At 42.7% G+C, this 17,777-nt stretch overlaps 1 protein-coding gene across 1 annotated transcript in view; it reads left to right on the forward strand.

The window, feature by feature from the left end:
* Window positions 1-17,777, forward strand: part of SLC9C2 (solute carrier family 9 member C2 (putative)) — a 56,655-nt gene that overhangs the window by 5,008 nt on the left and 33,870 nt on the right. The window contains exons 4-10 of the mRNA XM_011371740.2: window positions 967-1,132; window positions 4,531-4,647; window positions 5,803-5,964; window positions 9,953-10,052; window positions 12,352-12,495; window positions 14,721-14,889; window positions 17,077-17,158. Coding sequence (XP_011370042.1) covers window positions 967-1,132; window positions 4,531-4,647; window positions 5,803-5,964; window positions 9,953-10,052; window positions 12,352-12,495; window positions 14,721-14,889; window positions 17,077-17,158 — 940 coding nt within the window. The remainder of the gene's footprint in view (window positions 1-966; window positions 1,133-4,530; window positions 4,648-5,802; window positions 5,965-9,952; window positions 10,053-12,351; window positions 12,496-14,720; window positions 14,890-17,076; window positions 17,159-17,777) is intronic.

The following is a 17,777-nucleotide window of genomic DNA, read 5'->3' on the forward strand; positions in this document are numbered from 1 at the left end:
GGGGGAAGAAATTGACTATAGAGGGGGCAGCATGGGGAAATTTTTTAGGGCGATGGATGTGTAACTGGGGTCAAGGATGAAATGATTGTATGCATTTGTCAAAAGTCATATAACTGTACACCAAAAGAATGAATTTTACCGTATATAAGTTAAAGATAATTTTTTAAAAATCAAAGGAAATAGATTTGGATTTATTTCTCCCATATAGTTTTGTACTTTTTATTTACCATGTTTTTCTTTGCTTTCTTCCCTTTTCAATCAACTAAGTTGGTTCCGTTTTCTTTATCCTTTTTGTTCCTTCTGCTTGTTTAAAAGTTTTACATTTCATTTCTATTTATGAGGCAGGCACTGCCAGTTGCCTATTTGATATGCATTCTCCCTTTTTCCCTCACTAACAGAAACTTACTATTTTTCGTTTGGTTTGGTGGTAGTGGGCCCACTGCAAACTACTACATTTCCTGGCATCCCTGACTATGTGGTTGCCTTAGAAGAGTTTGGACAATGATGTGCTATCCAAAAGTTTGCTGAATGTGGTATCTTCTAGAATACTCTTAATAAGGGGGCCACATCAGCTAACACATGCTTTTTGCCCTTTGTTTTTTACCTCTCGTTCTGCCTCAGTTAGGCGCCGAGGAAACCAGGAAATGTTTTACACAGAAGCAGGAGAAATTTCAAGAACATTTTAAGAACATTTCGATGTTAATAACTATTAAGCTGGAATAGCAAGCAACAAGAAAGATTGGGGGATTGGTCTTTTCACAATAAGATAGAATCTCAATTTTTAGAAGGGATGATTTCTTTGAGGCAAGGTAAACTAGAATACTTTTTTAAAGTATATATCACCAAAGGAATTGTATATATCACCAGAGGAATTGTATATATCACCAAGATCTGATTCTTAGGTAAATGAAGTCATGCCATCTTTCGAGGTTAAATCTAACACTGTGTAATGAATTGGCTTCACAGGTCTTGTTAACTGGATTCATTAGCTTCTCTACGGCATTCATCATACTTGGAAATGTGATCATGAACTTCAATAAACAGATGTGGGATTTGCAAGCTTCCATACTCTTAAGCATGACCATTAGCATTACAGATCCTATTTATTCTGTGAATTCACTGAAAATTATTGGTATGTTATTTATTTCTCTCTCTTATTGAAGTTTGAGGATAACTTATTTTCACCTGATTATATTTTTCTTGCACGAATCGTGCATCCGACAGAGTAGATATTTGTGCTGCTGTTCTTAAAGGTAGAGCATCGATTAACCTGAAGGATGTAATCGTGATCTGGATTAAATAACGCCAGTTATAATCTCAAAGGATTTTTTTTTTTCAAGAAGAAAAATGTAACCTTTCTAGAAGGTGATCAAAATTAGCCTTCTTATTCCATTCCACTGAATTCTGAGCCATGAGGGAGAGAATCTGTTCTCCCCACTGAAACTTTGTCAAGGTCTTGCTACCTCTTGCCAGAACTCCGTTTTAGATGAGCCAAGCTGGGGCAGGTGGTAGTGGGGAGTGTAGTTCACTAAAAGAAGTGCGGTGAGAGCACAATGTGGCAATGATGTCATTCAATATGAGCTTATTCCCAATAGGGTTTGGGGCCTATTCTGCTTCCCGTCTTATTTAGAAAAAGGTGATTCCTCTCTGAAACACCCCCCTTTGGTCACATTTTGTTAACACGACAGTACAAACATGAAAGGGTTAGATGCTGCGGTTTCTGTTTTTGACTCAGCAATATTTTCCTAACCAAGTTTAAGTTATTGGTTATATTTAGTAGCAATATATTGCCTTATGGTGGGGGTGGGAAACCTCCAACCTTCACAGCAAATGGTATTCACGTTTCACACCCTCTTATACCTATGTTGGGAAACAGAGGCGGTTTTAAGGCCCTCGTGGTGCTGATGTTCTAAATCGTCACAAGATTTTTCTCAAAGTCCTCTTTTCTCTCTCTCCCCGCCCCGCCTCTTTTTCCAAGTTCAGGTTTTTTTTTTTTCTTTTTCTCGCCCGTCTTTCTCTTTCAGCTAATTTGTATTGGCCACTTGTTTTATTCACCTCCTCTCGTCCTGCTCTCTTTTCTGTAATCTCTTGACTCTAAGTGGCTGTTAGTAAACTCTAAACTTTAATTATTTATTGCAGTTTCCATATTCAAAATCGTTTTCAAAAAGGAGTAAGATACAAAATCTTCAATTTCTTGAAAAGATAATGAGCAAAGGTATTTGGCTCTTAGTTGAAATTTTCTTGATGTCAGTAATGCTCAGGTGGTACATCGGTTCTGGGCCCAATAACCTTTTTCCCAATAAGACAGATTTGACTCACTTTTAAGGGGGAAAATCACTCTCACTTATGGCATTAGTAGAGCCACCATATAGAACCCATGTGAGAATTAGATATATGGTCCTTTTCCCCAAAACAGTTTACTTCTATCTAATCGTTATAATACAGTAACTTTTTAAGGAAAAATATTTTTACCATATGCTTAAAACGATAGCAATAATATACAAAACTAGTGCTCATGCTCCTACAATGCGAATGGCGCTTCTTTCGATGTGCACTCGTGTGCTGTAGAAACTGCACAACCTAAATCTGAGAGGGACTGACCCACTAAAGAGTATGGCGGATGTTCACTTGGGAGTTGAAAGGCACTTGTCTATTCATTATCTGTTTTAAAAGAGCACGGTAGGGCTCCAGCAGGTTTTACTTTAAAACAATCTGGAATAGGAACTCGTAAAGCAATAACGTACACAGTTTCAGTATGATTTCAATCGAATAAAAAGAATTATACGCTTAAAAAAAAAGACTGCCATATTAAAACGGTTATATCTGGGTTGTGGAATTTGTAGATTTTTTTTTCTTATTTCCTTTTCTGAATTCTACAGTGATTTAATGAATATAATTTAGTTCTACATTAAAGCAGGAAGAATGTGGGGAGTAATTCCTGTGGTGTTTTATTATTGAAACATTCACTCTGAATATTGTAGCGATAATAAAAACCTCGATACGCCAAACCTCATGCTTTACTTGCTCCTGGTTGACCCAGTGAATCTGAGAGGATAAAGGGTTTCCTGCCCAGCTAAGTCGAATGTGCTAATCCTGTTGAATTGGTATTTGTGTGCTTTCTGTTTACAGTCAAAGTTGTAATAATAAGACGAGATGGTTATACTTTTAATCTTGCCTTTTATTATCTTCGCTTCCTTATGGGCTGCAGTAATGAATGAGGAAGAACAGAAATAACCGACCTGACTATTGATCCTCAATCAGATACTGAGTTATAGGACGTTCCTTATAATCCTGGTTTTTCCCCTATCATTCAGGAGACTTTTTGCAAAGACGTTCCCTTCAGCTAAGTCACTTCTCTCTCCAAGAAGTTTTCAGTGGTCATGCTCAGAAGCCAGAAGTTGGGGGAAAGTGATTGTTTAGTTGGGCACGTTGCCACTCTGAACAAAACAAATATTGTCGCCGAGAACAGTGGATGGATGCTGGATGGGCAGGCACCAGTCACTATCGCCCTGCAAGCGAATCGTGTATCACCAGGCAGTTAATTGGATTATGTTTTCCATTAAACTTAACTTAGTGGATGTTAAGTGCCAATAAGATTTCATATTTAATTTTTTTTTTTTTTACAAAGGCTTTATCTCAACGCAACCCATACCATAAAACTCCCTCTTTTAAAGTGTACAAATCAGTGGTGTTTAAATATTTAGTTATGCAGTCATCATCGCTATCTAATTTTAGGACATTGTCATCACGCCCTAAACGAACCTCACCTCCATTAGCTGTCACTCCTCATTCCCTAGCTGCCCCCGCCCCCACAGCCCTTGGCAACCACTTAATCTATTTCCTGTTTATGGATTTGCCTATTCTGGACATTTCGTTTAAATCACGTCGTACCGTATGCGATTTTTGCACCTGGCTTCTTTCACTTAGTTTGATGTTTTTAAGGTTTGTCCGCGTTGTAACCTGTATCAGTCAGTACTTTATTCCTTCCCGTGGTAGACCAGATTGTTTATCCATTCGTCAGGGGACAGACTACGGGTCGTCTCCACTTTTTGACTATTATGAGTAACGTTGCTGTGAACATTCATGTAACAGATTTTCGCGTGGACATGTGTTTTCAGCTCTCTTTGGTCTATGTCTCGGAGTAGACTTGCTGGGTCATATTTTGTACTTATTTCTGAAATGTAATTCTTTTGGAGTTTAAGGAGTCATGTCTATGTAAGCTTAATGTCATGTCCTGGGAAGTGTTCTTTCTCATTCTGAAGCTCAAGCGTGGTTTGAGGCCATGGACTCCTCAAGGAGTGCTATTGCCATGTTTCTTTGCCATTGGGGACATAGAAGGCAAAGAGGAGAAATTAAAAAGTGGTAATTGTGACTGTCCTACAGACTCATCCCAGTCACGGCTCATGGCTGCCTTCCCGCCCCCCCCCCCCCCGCCCCAGCCTATTCTTTTTCTTCTGTTTTTGTGTTTCCTGTGTAAGAACATCATCTTCATGTACCATATTAAGCTATATTTTTTATTTACTTTTCCAGGCGTTTCCAAAATGTATTCCGATATCATTAGAGGAGAATCGATGATCATCTGTGGCTTCATATCCATCTTTTTTGAAAAATTTCGGAACATCTTTCCTAAAACGTTCATGTTTAAGGGTAGGAGCATATTTTTGTCTGTATATTTTCTAGAATCACTCTCATCTGGGGTGTTTCAATTCATACTGAATTTAAAGTACATTTAAGATGTCTTAACTTTAGCACTTTCTCCATCCTCGACTCTTGGACCAATTAAAATAGCATATTAGGCAACCAGAAAATAATTACATGCCCTCTATGTGTTTCCGTGGGCATGAAGGGGAAAAGAATGTTACATTATTTTATCTCCCTTGATATGTATGCACACACCCACAGACACACACGCATCGTTTCATACGGCTCAGATTTACTTTAATCCTGGACCTGTCTGGATCTCGGCGAGTGTACGTTAAGAACTGGCTTTGTTCTGGATCTGAGTCTGAGGGTAGCAGCAGAGCCGGAGCATCAGGTCGGGTCTGAGAAGTGCTAATAGTCACATTCACGTGATTCACGTTCACTGGGATTTAGAGCGTGTCGTCCAGCTGGCTTGCCAGATATGATGGCAGTAGAGCAGAAAGCAGGGGAAATCACGGTGTGAAGAGGGGAAAGGCTTTCTCCTGATGTGTTTATGTGACAGTAATAGGGGGAGAGGTGTTAAAAGGAGAAAGAAACATCGGTGATAAAGCGGGGTTGGCAGGCGTTTAGGGCGGGGCAGCCTTTGTTATTTGGGGCTACCGTTGGCATTACCTGAAAACTGCTCCCTAACCGTCACTGTTATCCTCAGTTATTGTGACTATGGAAAACGTCTCCATTTCCCAAACACTACCTGGACTGGGGGCAGGGGTCACAAACGCACTGCAGGTTGGTGGGGACCCTGGACAAGGCTTGCTTGGCCCTGACATAGTTTGTAAAAAGGAATGGAAGCTGGGTGGATATTCAGGTATCTTCCGGTTGGACACACACTCTCCAGCTTGTCACCGGCTTTCCACCTTATCCTCCCTGACTGGCTTCTGAGGGCATTGAGTCTGCTGTCCCTGGATAAGCAAACGTCAGTAAGGGACATGTGTCCCAAGGGAGCCTCTCTTGCCAGGCTTTCACAGCAAACTCCCATCTGCTGAAGAACAAGGTCTTCATTCAGAATCTCAGAAGGGAACCAAAGTCCATCGACCCAAATGGCATCAATAAAAGAAACAAAGTTGTAGTTCAAGTTCATTCTTTCTTATTTTCTTTTTCTAGATTTCCCCATTCTCACAGACCTCTTCTTGGACATCGGGGGAAGCGTAATCTGTGGATACTGGTGTGCAAGAATGCTTCAGCTTATATTGACTGACCTTTTTAGCAACACGCTGACTAATGTCGTTCTTTGCATTTCCATGGTGTACCTGACTTTCTACATCGGTAAGGCAACAACAGATACACGCACAAAAAATGCTGTCCTCGGTATGAACTTCGCGCATCCCCATTGTCCCTTGTTCTTGAATCCAGCTGCTTTTCCCCAACCTCCTTGCCCCTCGTCATGGCCCCTCTGCGCATCTCGTCACCTTCAGCCCTTCCCTGGCCTCTCCTAACATCCCTTTAATTTCAACTCCACGTCCCTTCCCTTTGCCTTCTTCCTCTACCTGGTTCCTCCCTTACTCTTCCTGGACCCTATCATTTGACCTTACCTTTAGTCACTGACAGTGCCCTGGACGAGAAATCGGCACTGAGCCGCTCCCGCTTTGACCCTTAGCAGCCCATCTGTCAAATGCGAGCGTTGGGAGGGATGCCTCTGAGGTCTTTGCCAGCTCAGCAGCCCTTCATTCAGCGAGTCCCGACCTGAGCGGACCTTAGAAATGGCACTGTGTCACCTGAGGCTGGGAGGGGAGCGGGAGAAGCCAGGTACGTCTGTCCCTGGAGGAGAAGCAGGCGAGTGGAATAAACAGTCGTTGGCTAGTTTAGTCCAGTGAAATCAGGAATTAAAGTTTTCACTGGCCCGACTGAGGTGACCAGCCCCCGAGAGGCACAGTGACTCTGGCAAAACAGCCACATTCTGCTCCCGCTCTCACCTCCCACAGCAGAGCAACTTCCGTGCACAAAAGAGGCATCAGGAGGGTAATTACTATCCAGTTACTTAAAAGCGTTTCTTCCTCTACAGACAAACTGACACCTGGGTGTCACTCACTGTCCCGAGTCAGTGAAATGATAGAAAACGTTCACCGAAGGGTCATTTCCTTCAACTTTCTTCATTTTTTCCCTTCCTGGTGAATCTTTTATGGATGTCTTAAATGTCTGAAGAAAAAAATTATTTACTATTTTGATTTTTTCCCACTAGACCGTGAGTCCCTCGAGGTGGGTGGATGCTGTCTCTTGTTCCTCTTCTCATTCATTTTTTTCTCTTTTCCACCAGCCAAGCCCAGCACCTGCTATACACCTATTAATAATTTAATACACATCGGTTGAACAAACCAATCAACTCTAGTTCTTGAAGAGCTCTGGAGTTAGGCAGACTTGAGTTCATTTGTTAGCTTGGTGACCTTAGAATACCACTTAACCTCTCTAAACTGTGGTTAATTTCCTCATCCGTAAAAGTGATATAATAACACGGAACTTAAGGGCCATCGCAGCATTAACGAGATAATGCGTGTGATGTGACTCGCTCATGCTGGCGTACTCGAGTACTGTGAGCACACGTCTCTCCCTGACTCTGTGTTCAAGTGACATCATGTCAGGAGCTTGAAATTGGCCAGAGAGGGAATATCCCCACCATGGAAATTGGTAGACGCTGTCAATCAGCAACCACGGCCACCGCCCCGAGAGCCAGTTTTAAACCCTTAGCGGCAGCACACCGTTGGTTCAAGGGAGGGCAGCCATTAAATGCTGGCTCCCTTGCCCTGGAATATACTCTTCCTCTCAGCCCTCAGAAGGAGCCGGCGCTGCCCATGCTGTGATCTGGGACCTCTGGCCTCCGGGGCTGTGGGACGATACGTCCCTGCTGTGTAAGACGCTTTGTCTGCGGGGCTCTGTTACTGCCACCCCAGGGGACTGATGGTCACTCCTATGAGCAAGCACATTTATTCTTTTTCATGAAATAAAACAGTCAAAAAATTGCACAGACATTGCCACACCTGCAAATGAGGTGCAGTGTTGCTGAGACATTGTTAGTTAACAGGGTGTGCGGCTGGAGCTCTTACTATGTCAGTCAGCCCATGGAAGAAAGTTTGAATTTAGCGTACAAAAGGCACTTGAAGAGAGTCAGTGTATAATTCATGAAAGAGGGCGGATTATCTAAAAGTGGAGGCCACAGGTGCACCAAGAGAGGAGGTAGGAGGGGTCTGTGCTAGCCGAAGGAATATTTTATCAAGTGACATTGTTCAGAATTTCTAGGCAGTGGTGATAACAAAAAGCAGACAACGTCTTGTCCGTTTTATTGTGGTAAAACTCTCTGTAAAGAATGCACCCCCTCCTTGCTTGCGCCCGGCTCTCTCTTCGTTATGCCTTCGGTCTAGGCTGTAAGTGTCAAAGGCCTTCAGTCGTTACTGTAATGTATTCTAGTTAGGAAACATCCAGTCCCGACTCCTGTTGCTCTTAGGAAACAAAATCCCTTTGATTCTTCTATCAGCAGGGCCTTCTATTTTTCTAAACCAGAGAGACAATGAGAGCGATTGATTGAAAGAGACATTTTTCTGTAGCATTAGTTTTCCGTGGTGATTTCTTTCCATTGTGTCAGAAAGACTTCACAACTTTATTTTAAACTACTTGGGTTTATGCTGATGAAAATTCCTTTTTTTTTAATCCCATGTTCTATGACTTCCCAGCCCCTCCCCACCTTCTGGAACATTGAAAATATCATTTAGTATAAGAGCATTTGTAATTTTTAAACGACTTTGTTTTTCTGATTATAAAAGTAATGCATGTTCATTGTGGAATTTTGGAAAAATTCGGAAAAGTCAAAGAAGAAAAATAATCAACCTATAAATATATATTATAAATTTGACCACTGATATATTTTGGTATATGTCATCAGCCTTTAAAAAATACATATAAATGTACATACATATATAAAAGTAGGCATTCATGCCATATATTCCTATAGCCTTGAGATTATGCTAAATAAGATGACATAAGTTTGAAAATAAAGTTATTCAGTGCTTTCCTTATTACAGATGTTGCCTCTGAGTAAAATGATTGTTATTGAAAAAGAATGTGATGAATTTTAAAATCTATTCATACGAATTATAGGAAATTGGACATAAGATTCTGAGAGATGTTTTCCCCATCACCGCATTGCTGGATTCCCGGCATTGCTGGTTTTACTGTCATTAAATTCAGTTTAAAAAGTAGATTTAAAGAAATCTGAAGTGAGTAGATAAACCACTTTATCTACGACAAAGGAATAATAAAACCTTGTTCAAATCCATAAACAGGATTGATTTACTAAGCAATAAAGTGAGCATATAAAACCAAGTAGCATAATAATGACGACGATCATTTATTCATTGTTTTAGAAGTGCGCCGAGCACCTTTCACGTTACCTAATCGAACTCTCACGACACCTCTGTGAGGCACTGTCCTTTTACAGATGCAGGATGGAAAAAGGGGAGATCCCGTTTCCAGAGTGACCAGCTCTGCTCTGCCCCAGAGCACCTGAGGTTTGTCATATGCCAATCGGAGGCTCTGCAACCTAGAACCACCTAGTCGTTGGTGTGTATGGTATTCGCACATTTCTCATAGTTGGCTTTTTTGCCCCTGACCACACTTACACACCTGTAGAGCCCAAGGGGTTACAGTTTAAGGGGAGTCAGTTTTTGGCGAAGGAACAGCAGCAGGCCTCGGGACCGCAGTCACCAGGAACCTGCAGTCACGGAGCTTGGACCGCAGTCCGTAGGACAGGCTGTGGTGTCCTCGAGGCGCCCCGGAGAGGTTGGTAAACTGATTTTCCCGCGAGTCTGTATCCTCACTGATCATCTGCAGCGTGGGTTAGCAAATTATGGCTTGCGGGCCAAATATTCCTGTTTTTGTACAGCCCACGAGCTAAGAATGGTTTTTACATTTTAAACTGGTTTAAAAAAAAAAATCGAAAGAAGAGAATATTTTGGCATGCAAAAATTGTGTGAAATTCAAATTTCTGCATCAGTGTTTGTTGGACAGTCATTTGTTTACATGTTACCTGTGGTGGCCTTACACCCTCTGACAGCTGAGCGGAGCAGCTGCAACAGGGACCATAAGGCTCGCAAAGACTAAATACTTATTATCTTTACAGAAAAAGCTGGCCGATCCTGTTCTATAAGATTAGGCCGATCCCTTGAAGCAACTTTCAGAGAAATAGCCATCAATCCTTCACTCGAGATAAAGTACCTCAGTGAGCAGATTTGAATGCAACTAATTTTGTTCATTTTTTTCTCTCTAGTGGAATTTTTCGGAATGTCAGGTATGATTGCTTTAGTCACCATAGGACTGAATTTAGATTCCTTAAGCTTTAAAACGAGGATCGAGTTGATAATTATTAAGTAAGTTTCCTGTTGTGTACTTGGTATATTATAGATCGCATAGAAATTTAATGCTTAGGTGGTTCTGCTTTCATGGTCACTAAGGAAACTCCCTTTTTGTAACTCTTTTCTACCTCTTCATTTTGAATTTTACCACTACTTATATTTGAAAAGGATCTAAGGTACCAATAATTATTGACGATAATTGATACTCTTGTTCTGAATACTGTATCGGTGGCTCAAAGACCATAGTGTTTTCTATACATAACTCTTTGATAAAAATTTACTTCGAATTGTGGGACGTTAAAAAAGAAAACACTTTATTTCTTTATTTCTTTTGCAATGAACTTGAGTAGCAATATCGTAATACGGGAAAAGCTGGAAAAGAAAAACAGCAGAAATGCAAAGTGTCATATGGACATCTCTGGGCAGAGGGAAAGTCATTTGCCTGTCTTCTCATACAAATGAGCTAGGCTTTCTCCGAGAGACCATGCTAGATTACAGAACTGTTTCAGAACTATTTCCCACCCAATGATAGTCTAGTGTAGAAATTCTTGCAATGGATGAAAGCAGATGTTACCATGAGAAAAATAAGCCATAATCCTGAGTTTTCGTTTCTTTGATGTAAAGGACCAACCCTTGTCCTTTTGAAATCATGTCCTTCCTACTTTTTTTGGTGTTTAAAGTGTCCTTTCTTTTATGAAATTCCAATGATAGAAGATGGCATTTTTTAATTTATAACTATTTGGCAAAAAAAAAAAAAAAAGCTGACACCTATAACTATACTAGTTTTGTGTATATGTGATTGGTTTTTAAAATCCAGAAGCTTGGGAATAACTAATTCGTAGAACGTATATATTTTTTTTGTCTGAATTTGGACAGTTTTCTGAGCTTGGTCATGCTGTCTGTCAGCATCACCATAAATTACTCTTTCTGTTCATTTCTGTTCATTCTGTTCATTTGTTTATTCTTTCACCTGTTTGACCAGTCCTTTCCTTAATGTCTGCTCTGGCCTGGATCGTGTATCTTAGGTTTGGGCTATGAAAATAAGTCCCTTCTCAGAAGGCACTCATTGTTAAATGGCGGACGTGTTTATGTGAGAAACTAAAATACGTGTAAATAATTCTATGTTTATTGGGATCCTCATATATGTAAGACATTTTTTTAGGTCCCGTGGAGACATTTAAAAGGTGTTCTACTCAGTCAGTTATTCTAGCATTTGTGAACTTCCAGAAAACCAAGCACTGTGATTTGAGGTCCCACCCCCTTCCAGGAGTTCTGAATCATTCCAATCAAGCGATTGCAGTCAGGTAGAGGGTCAGACTGCTGACCTGCGGTGATGCTGTGTTGGAGAACGTGGTTTATATCTGTAGCTAAAGAGAGGCGTCCCAGTGCTTCTTTCCAAGAGGAGAGCTTGAGACCCACCGACAGGGAGACTGGTTCGTGGGACAGACACACTCGCCCAGTCAGCTGAAGGAGAAGTTCCAATAGAGGGTACAAGAGGAGACGGACTTGAGATCTGCCTGTGGAGGTCAGACCTGGCCCCGACTTTGGCATGATACTACATGGAACCAGACCAGCCTGTGTCCTGACCTTGGTGCTCAAGGTTCAGTAAGAACCTTGTGGGGTGGGGCTGGGGACGTAGATTTTTGGAAAGCAATCCGAGCGATTCTTAATGCTCTTCTCTGCATAAGAACCGTGGCAGTGTGGCTAATGGAGACAGTACGGAGTCACAGGAGGGTCACTTCCAGAGACAGTGCTCAGGATGGTTTTATGGAGAACAGGGGATGAGAGTTAGCCTTGCAAGATTTTTGGGAATTCAGTCGATGGGAAATCAGACAGGAGGAACTTTCAAGGTAAGGGACTTTCGTGTAGATCACAAAGGGAGAAGCCTCTTGAAGACGTTGAGGTGATTCGGTCGGCTGTCCCAAAGTCGAGACTAACCAGGTGGCTCCTTGCAGCAGCCCCAGCTCCAGGTTCAGCAGTGGCAGGCCTGGCAGTTGACATGCTGCCGGCTACTCAGCAAAACTGCCGCATCAGCAACCTAGGGACACGGATCCTTATTTTTATACTGTGCCATTATTCTTCTGCTGTGAGAGGCAGCCCTTGGATATTGGTGTGCTGCGGGTAATGGGGAATATGGAATTGGGTGTGTTTTAGTTCCAACAAATTACCCTCAAATGTCGATTGTAACAGAGATGGAGGCAGGGACCTCTGATAAGGCAAGAATGGCAGATATGTGATATATGCTTTTATGTGAAAAGGACACTTTTTGAAAATGACATTGCTTAAAATATGATTTCCTTTCTATTCATCCTAGGTTCCTAAAAATGTTTTCAACTGTATTCCAACATTTAATATATACTTTTTTTGGCATTATCATTGGATGTGGAGAAACCAAGTATTTTGATTTTCACACTGTGGTTTTCATGGTCATCTTATTTGTAACGGTGAATTTTGTAAGGTAAGAATTACATTTTAAAGTTTTCTTCCTAGTATCAGATTCTCAAGCCCATAATTACAATTGGGAAGCAGTGGGTGACAGCAAAAAAAAAAAAAAAAAAAACCCGGGACATTAAGTTAGGAAACCAGTGCTGTGCCATGACCAGTGCTGTGTGTGTATCTGTCTCCTCTGCAAGGTTTCATCTGTAGAATCAGAAGGGGTAGAGCCCCAGCACGGCATGACCCATGAGCTTGGTAGAAATGCACATTCACGGGCCCATCCCAATTCACTGAGTTGGCTCTCCCGAGGTGACATTTAGGGCACTGTTTCAACGTGCTTGTTAAAATTTGAGCACCACTGAACCAAACCAACGGCTCTTCACATCTCGTCATCATTTGTTATCACCATAGCTACAATAAAGCAATTTTTTTAGGCACTTGCTGTGTACATTACGCCATTAATACTAATGCAGCCCTGTGAGGTCGGCATTATTTCATCATTTCGTTGCTTAGAGTCACGCAACTTATAAGGGCAGAGCTGGGATTTAAACTTAACTCCCACGAGCATGCTTTTTTCTAGAATCCCCACGCATGGCGGTTGTGTCTACCGTAAGCATTTATGAGTGTCTTTGAGACAGTCTTTTCTGCGTAGGATAAGCCAAGGGTGCTCACTTTATAAGACATTCTCACGGAACGTGGCTTCTGCTGACTCGGAAGCACCGCGTCCAACTCAGCCGCTCTCCCACGGAGGAAGGATGCGTGGACGATTTCCGTTTCTCCCCAGCCCGGGAGCTCACGTGCAGGCTGAGGCCGGTCGAAGAAGGGCACGTGGCTTTGTGCACGCCGTTTGGCTCGGCTGCACACCCATCATCTCGTTTCATCTTCGTCTCACACACTAGGAGACGAGAATCGTCATCTTTATCTTAGAGATGAAGAAACTGACCCAGAAAGGCAAAGTACCGCGCCCAAGTTCAAACGGGCGAGTACCAGAGATGTGGTGTGAACTTAAGAGCTCCACCTCACTGGAAGAAAGGTTTTCATGGAGAGAGTCATCCTAAGGGGCCCTTCAAAGTGTGGGCGGGCTTTCCATAAGACAGGCTGAGCTTTCAGAGAGGACGAGTAGTGGTTGCTAACGGATTAAGTGCGGACCACATTCAAAACATCAATTCTAAGCCCTATGAACGTTGCCTCACGTAATTGAATCTTCATCATAATCCTTTGAGGCAAGTACAATTATTGTCATCATCTCTGTTTCACAGAAGAAACTGAGGCTAAGAGAGGTTAAATAACTTAAGTTAACACAGTCAAAAGAGCCTCTGTGTGAACCCAGGTGGGCTGACTCTAGAGCCTTGGGTACGCTGCCTCTTCATTTTTTAATATCAGGAAACAACAGAACTTGTTGTATGTGGGCTGGACTCAATGGAATTTTAGAGAAGCGTCATTTAGTAGGGCTGAAAAGCTTGGTAAGAGTTACTCTGCAAAAGGTTTAGATGCAAGGCAGAGGAGTTGGCCCAAATCAATTACATTGTAGATGGTAGTTGTACATTTTCTGTTTCTCAATGACAGGAATGCTCTAAATTGTCTTACGCAATCCCCAGCTTAGCAGTCGATACGCTGTGTATTTTTCGAGGCTGAGGACATGTCAGTTTTTCTTCCACTGAAGTCTCATTTGAAGGACAGGACTGATATTCTCTTGGTGCAGATTTTCCTAAAGACAGATTCTAAATTTTGGCACAAGGTCCTGCAGAAAAATGATCTACAGAGAAATAAGTCACAAATTGAAATTATCTATATGACGTTTAGTATGTGATTCTTGTGGGCACTCAAAAAAACGTGGTCAAGCTCATTATTAACATGCCCGTGTTAATTTTACTTTTTGGCCATGATCTGCATGTCCTCTGGCCTAATTTTTGATTCTCTTCGTGGCCTTTCAGAGAACAGATGAGCTTGTTGGTCTAATTTGAAGAGGTTTCCCTATGGGAATTTACCACCAAAATCCAAACAGAACATGGTGGCGTAAATGACAATTCCTTACGTTCGTATGGAACTTCTAGCATTGTTTTTCAAGATTTGAGTATTATGTGCAAGATAGCAGATTTGGTTAGTTCCAGAAAGTTTGAGCAACTTATTGATACAACTCTTTCCTGAAAAATTTTACATGAAATTTCATATTTAGTACATAGTTTCAACTATGATTAACATGAAAACATAAGGTATGATTTTTAAAAAATGTTTTTCTCTCCACAGATTGCTTACTATTGTGCTAGTGAGCCCTATTCTGATGCAATCGAATTATGAATATAATTGGAAATGGGGAGTTGTTATAGGATGGACTGGAATTAAAGGAGTGTTTAGCTTACTCTTTGCTCCTGATATTCATAATCTGGCTGAAGAAAAAATCGAGTCACCACAGATGGTAGGGGAAGCCACGTCTCGTGATGATTGGTATTTATTTATTTCATTGATTTTGCAGCACTTGTCATAGTGCCCCGTCGCAAAGTTAACTCTGCTGCCACTTAGATCTGCAAAGGGCATTCCTTGACGTGTCCTTTCAGAAGAAAGCTTACGGGTGCCGATGGCGCAAAAGGGACCGACAGCCAAACAAAGGCGTCGCGCGTGGGATCCGGATGGCCTGCAGATCAGGTCCCGGCTCCACCATTCCCAGGATTTGAGCAAGTTCCCCAGATTTGCGGGACCTCAGTTTCCAGTCGAGGACTGAGAGACACTTAGGAAATGCTCAGTAAATGTTATCGGGCATATAAACGCCGCTGTGTAACAGCTGTCAGGTAACAAAACAAAAAAAAAAAAAAAAAAACAACGCCCCATCGAGAGCATTCCCACCCCTATCGCTGACAGAGCAGAAACCGAAGTGCGAGTTAACCGCGTGAAGAGGAGGAAGACTTTCATTTTAAATCTTCGAATCAAGGATCTTGTTATATTTATGAGGACTTTAGGACTCCTTTTAAAGAATTAATTTCTTGAAACATTTTGGCCGAAGACTCCACTCTCTGTGGTGCAAAACAAAAGTTGCTTCCTCTTCACGTGCCGTCCAAGCCCTTTCCCCAGGGACTAGCCGGCGGGCGGTGGCTGGAGGCAGTGTCTGTGGTATCAGGACTCCAGGGGAGACTGCAAGAGCCCCGTGGCTCTGCCGACGGCATTAGGGCAACTCGTCATTGGCGACAGTTCTGTGCGAGCTAGCTGGAGAAGTTGCTAGAAGGTTCTAGAAATCCCCAGGATTCTCCCCGCTGCCTCCACCACCTTCCAGCTAGATGAATTCAAACCTGCTCCTGGGAGGGAGAGGAAAAAAAAAAAAAAACACTTGGAAAATATGAATTAAGAATACCTGCCCTCCTCCCAGAGAACTTTAATCTGGAGGTAGATTATACACCATTTCCTCATATTACCGAATTTCCAGCTCAGGGTTTTCTCTTTTTTTTTTTTTTTTTTTGCTATTTTGCTCCTGTCCTAGAGGGAGGGCCCCAGGAGTACAGTATTTTTCAAATATCATTTTTTTTCTTTTTTTTGGTGCGTGAGCAACTATCGCCCTTTTCATCTTGCATATGGAGAAGTCACGTTAGCGAAACAACTCGGCGCCTGAACTCCCCAAACAGGAAGTGCCTTTTGAAATGGAGCATCATCTTCCTCCCCATGTTGGCCGAGGACTGGCACTTACATCTGTGGGCAAGGTCTGGGGATTGCTTCGGAGTTCCAGCAAGCCTGTGCTTTCCCAGGACTGTGGGTCCTTCCATGCTCCAAAGGAAAAGTGTGATGACCAACATCCGGGCCCTTTCAGTTTTCTCCTGTGCAAGGAACTGGCCTAAAACCATCAGGGCAAGGTTCAGTCACCTCTGAGTACCATTTTACAGTGTTTCCCAAATCTGCCCGCCGCTGAGAATCCCTTTGGCTCCAGCCCAGACCCACAGAGTCAGAATCTGCGCCGACAAAGCCTGGGAATCAGTGTCCTGAGGAAGCACTTCAGGGGCTTTACTGCTGCCAGTCAAGTTTGGCAAACACGCTCTGAAGGACTCCATTTTTCAGTGAAAGACACCGAGGCTCAGAGCGGTTCACTGGCCCCAGTTACATTACCTGGGTAACAAGTGGCAGAGCCAAGACCTGCACATGCGGTCATGTGTCTGCTTCTGCACGGTGCCCCTGCTGACCCTACCACCGCTCCTGCCCGCTTCTGCAGAGCCTCTTGTCCAGTCACAGTGCATGCGTGTGGCAGGTGTACTTCCCTGTGCCACCCGTGGTCCCCACTGCCTGCTGTTGCTGGGGTCTCTGCCCTGCCCTGTCCGCGGTGGCCCCCAGCTTGCTGGTTTTCATGGCCGCTGCTGAAAACGAGAGCTGTGGAGAGCTCTCTGTTTTCTATCCCTCCCAGAATCTGCACAATCTCTTTGTTTCTCATTCAGATTGAAAAGGAATTTCTGCCCCAGTATATCATGTTCGAGCAGTGTTCACAAAACTATCCTTTTGCCTCAATTTATTTGTCAGACGCAAGATTAAAAAATGTGGATTAAGATAGAATTTTGTTGGTGGTTGAACAACGATTCCCTTCGGAGAACTTATTAACATTTCGGTTCTGTTTGTGTGTTTTGTTTTATAGTTTATATTCTACGTACAAGTACTATCATTAATGACTATGGGAATAAATTCGTACATGATGACTCACTGTGCCAGGACGTTAGGTAACGTATACCTATCTTTCATTAATTAACTGGAGAGAATAATGCAAATAGATCATTGTTGGGGGCCGCGGGGACATTTTTTATGGGGCTCAAGGAACTGCTTGTGAAATCAGTCCTTTTCATTCACTCATTTCGAGTCTTTATTACTTGAGACATGGTTTCAGCCAGTTTAACATTAATGGTGACTTAAACACCAGGTTTCCTCCCCCCGCAACCCAGAAGTTGAGAAGAATGGGATGGATTTTTCTCCCTTGTTGCTCCTCCCCTCCCTGGGGTGTTTCTCCTGTCTGCAGGGTAGAAGCTGGCTCACTACCACCATATCTTCAACCCAACCAACTGGGAAGGGAAAACCAGGGGTGTGGGGGAGGGGTGGGCATGGAGGGCGAGCAGCTTTCTTTTAAGGGAACAATCCAGAGGTTACCATTACCATTCACGTCCCATTGGCTGGAACTTAGTCACGTGGGCGAGGGAAGCTGGGAAACATTATAATTACCTGGCCGGCCGTGTGCTTGGTCAAAACGTGCAGATTCTATTGGTGAAGGAGGAAGTGGAGAATGGATGTTGAGAGATCAGCAGCGGGCTGCCACAGTGGCCTATTTCTTTCTAGAAGGAATTTGAG

This window comes from Pteropus vampyrus, unplaced genomic scaffold, assembly GCF_000151845.1.
Source record: "Pteropus vampyrus isolate Shadow unplaced genomic scaffold, Pvam_2.0 Scaffold194, whole genome shotgun sequence".
NCBI classification, from domain to species: domain Eukaryota; kingdom Metazoa; phylum Chordata; class Mammalia; order Chiroptera; family Pteropodidae; genus Pteropus; species Pteropus vampyrus.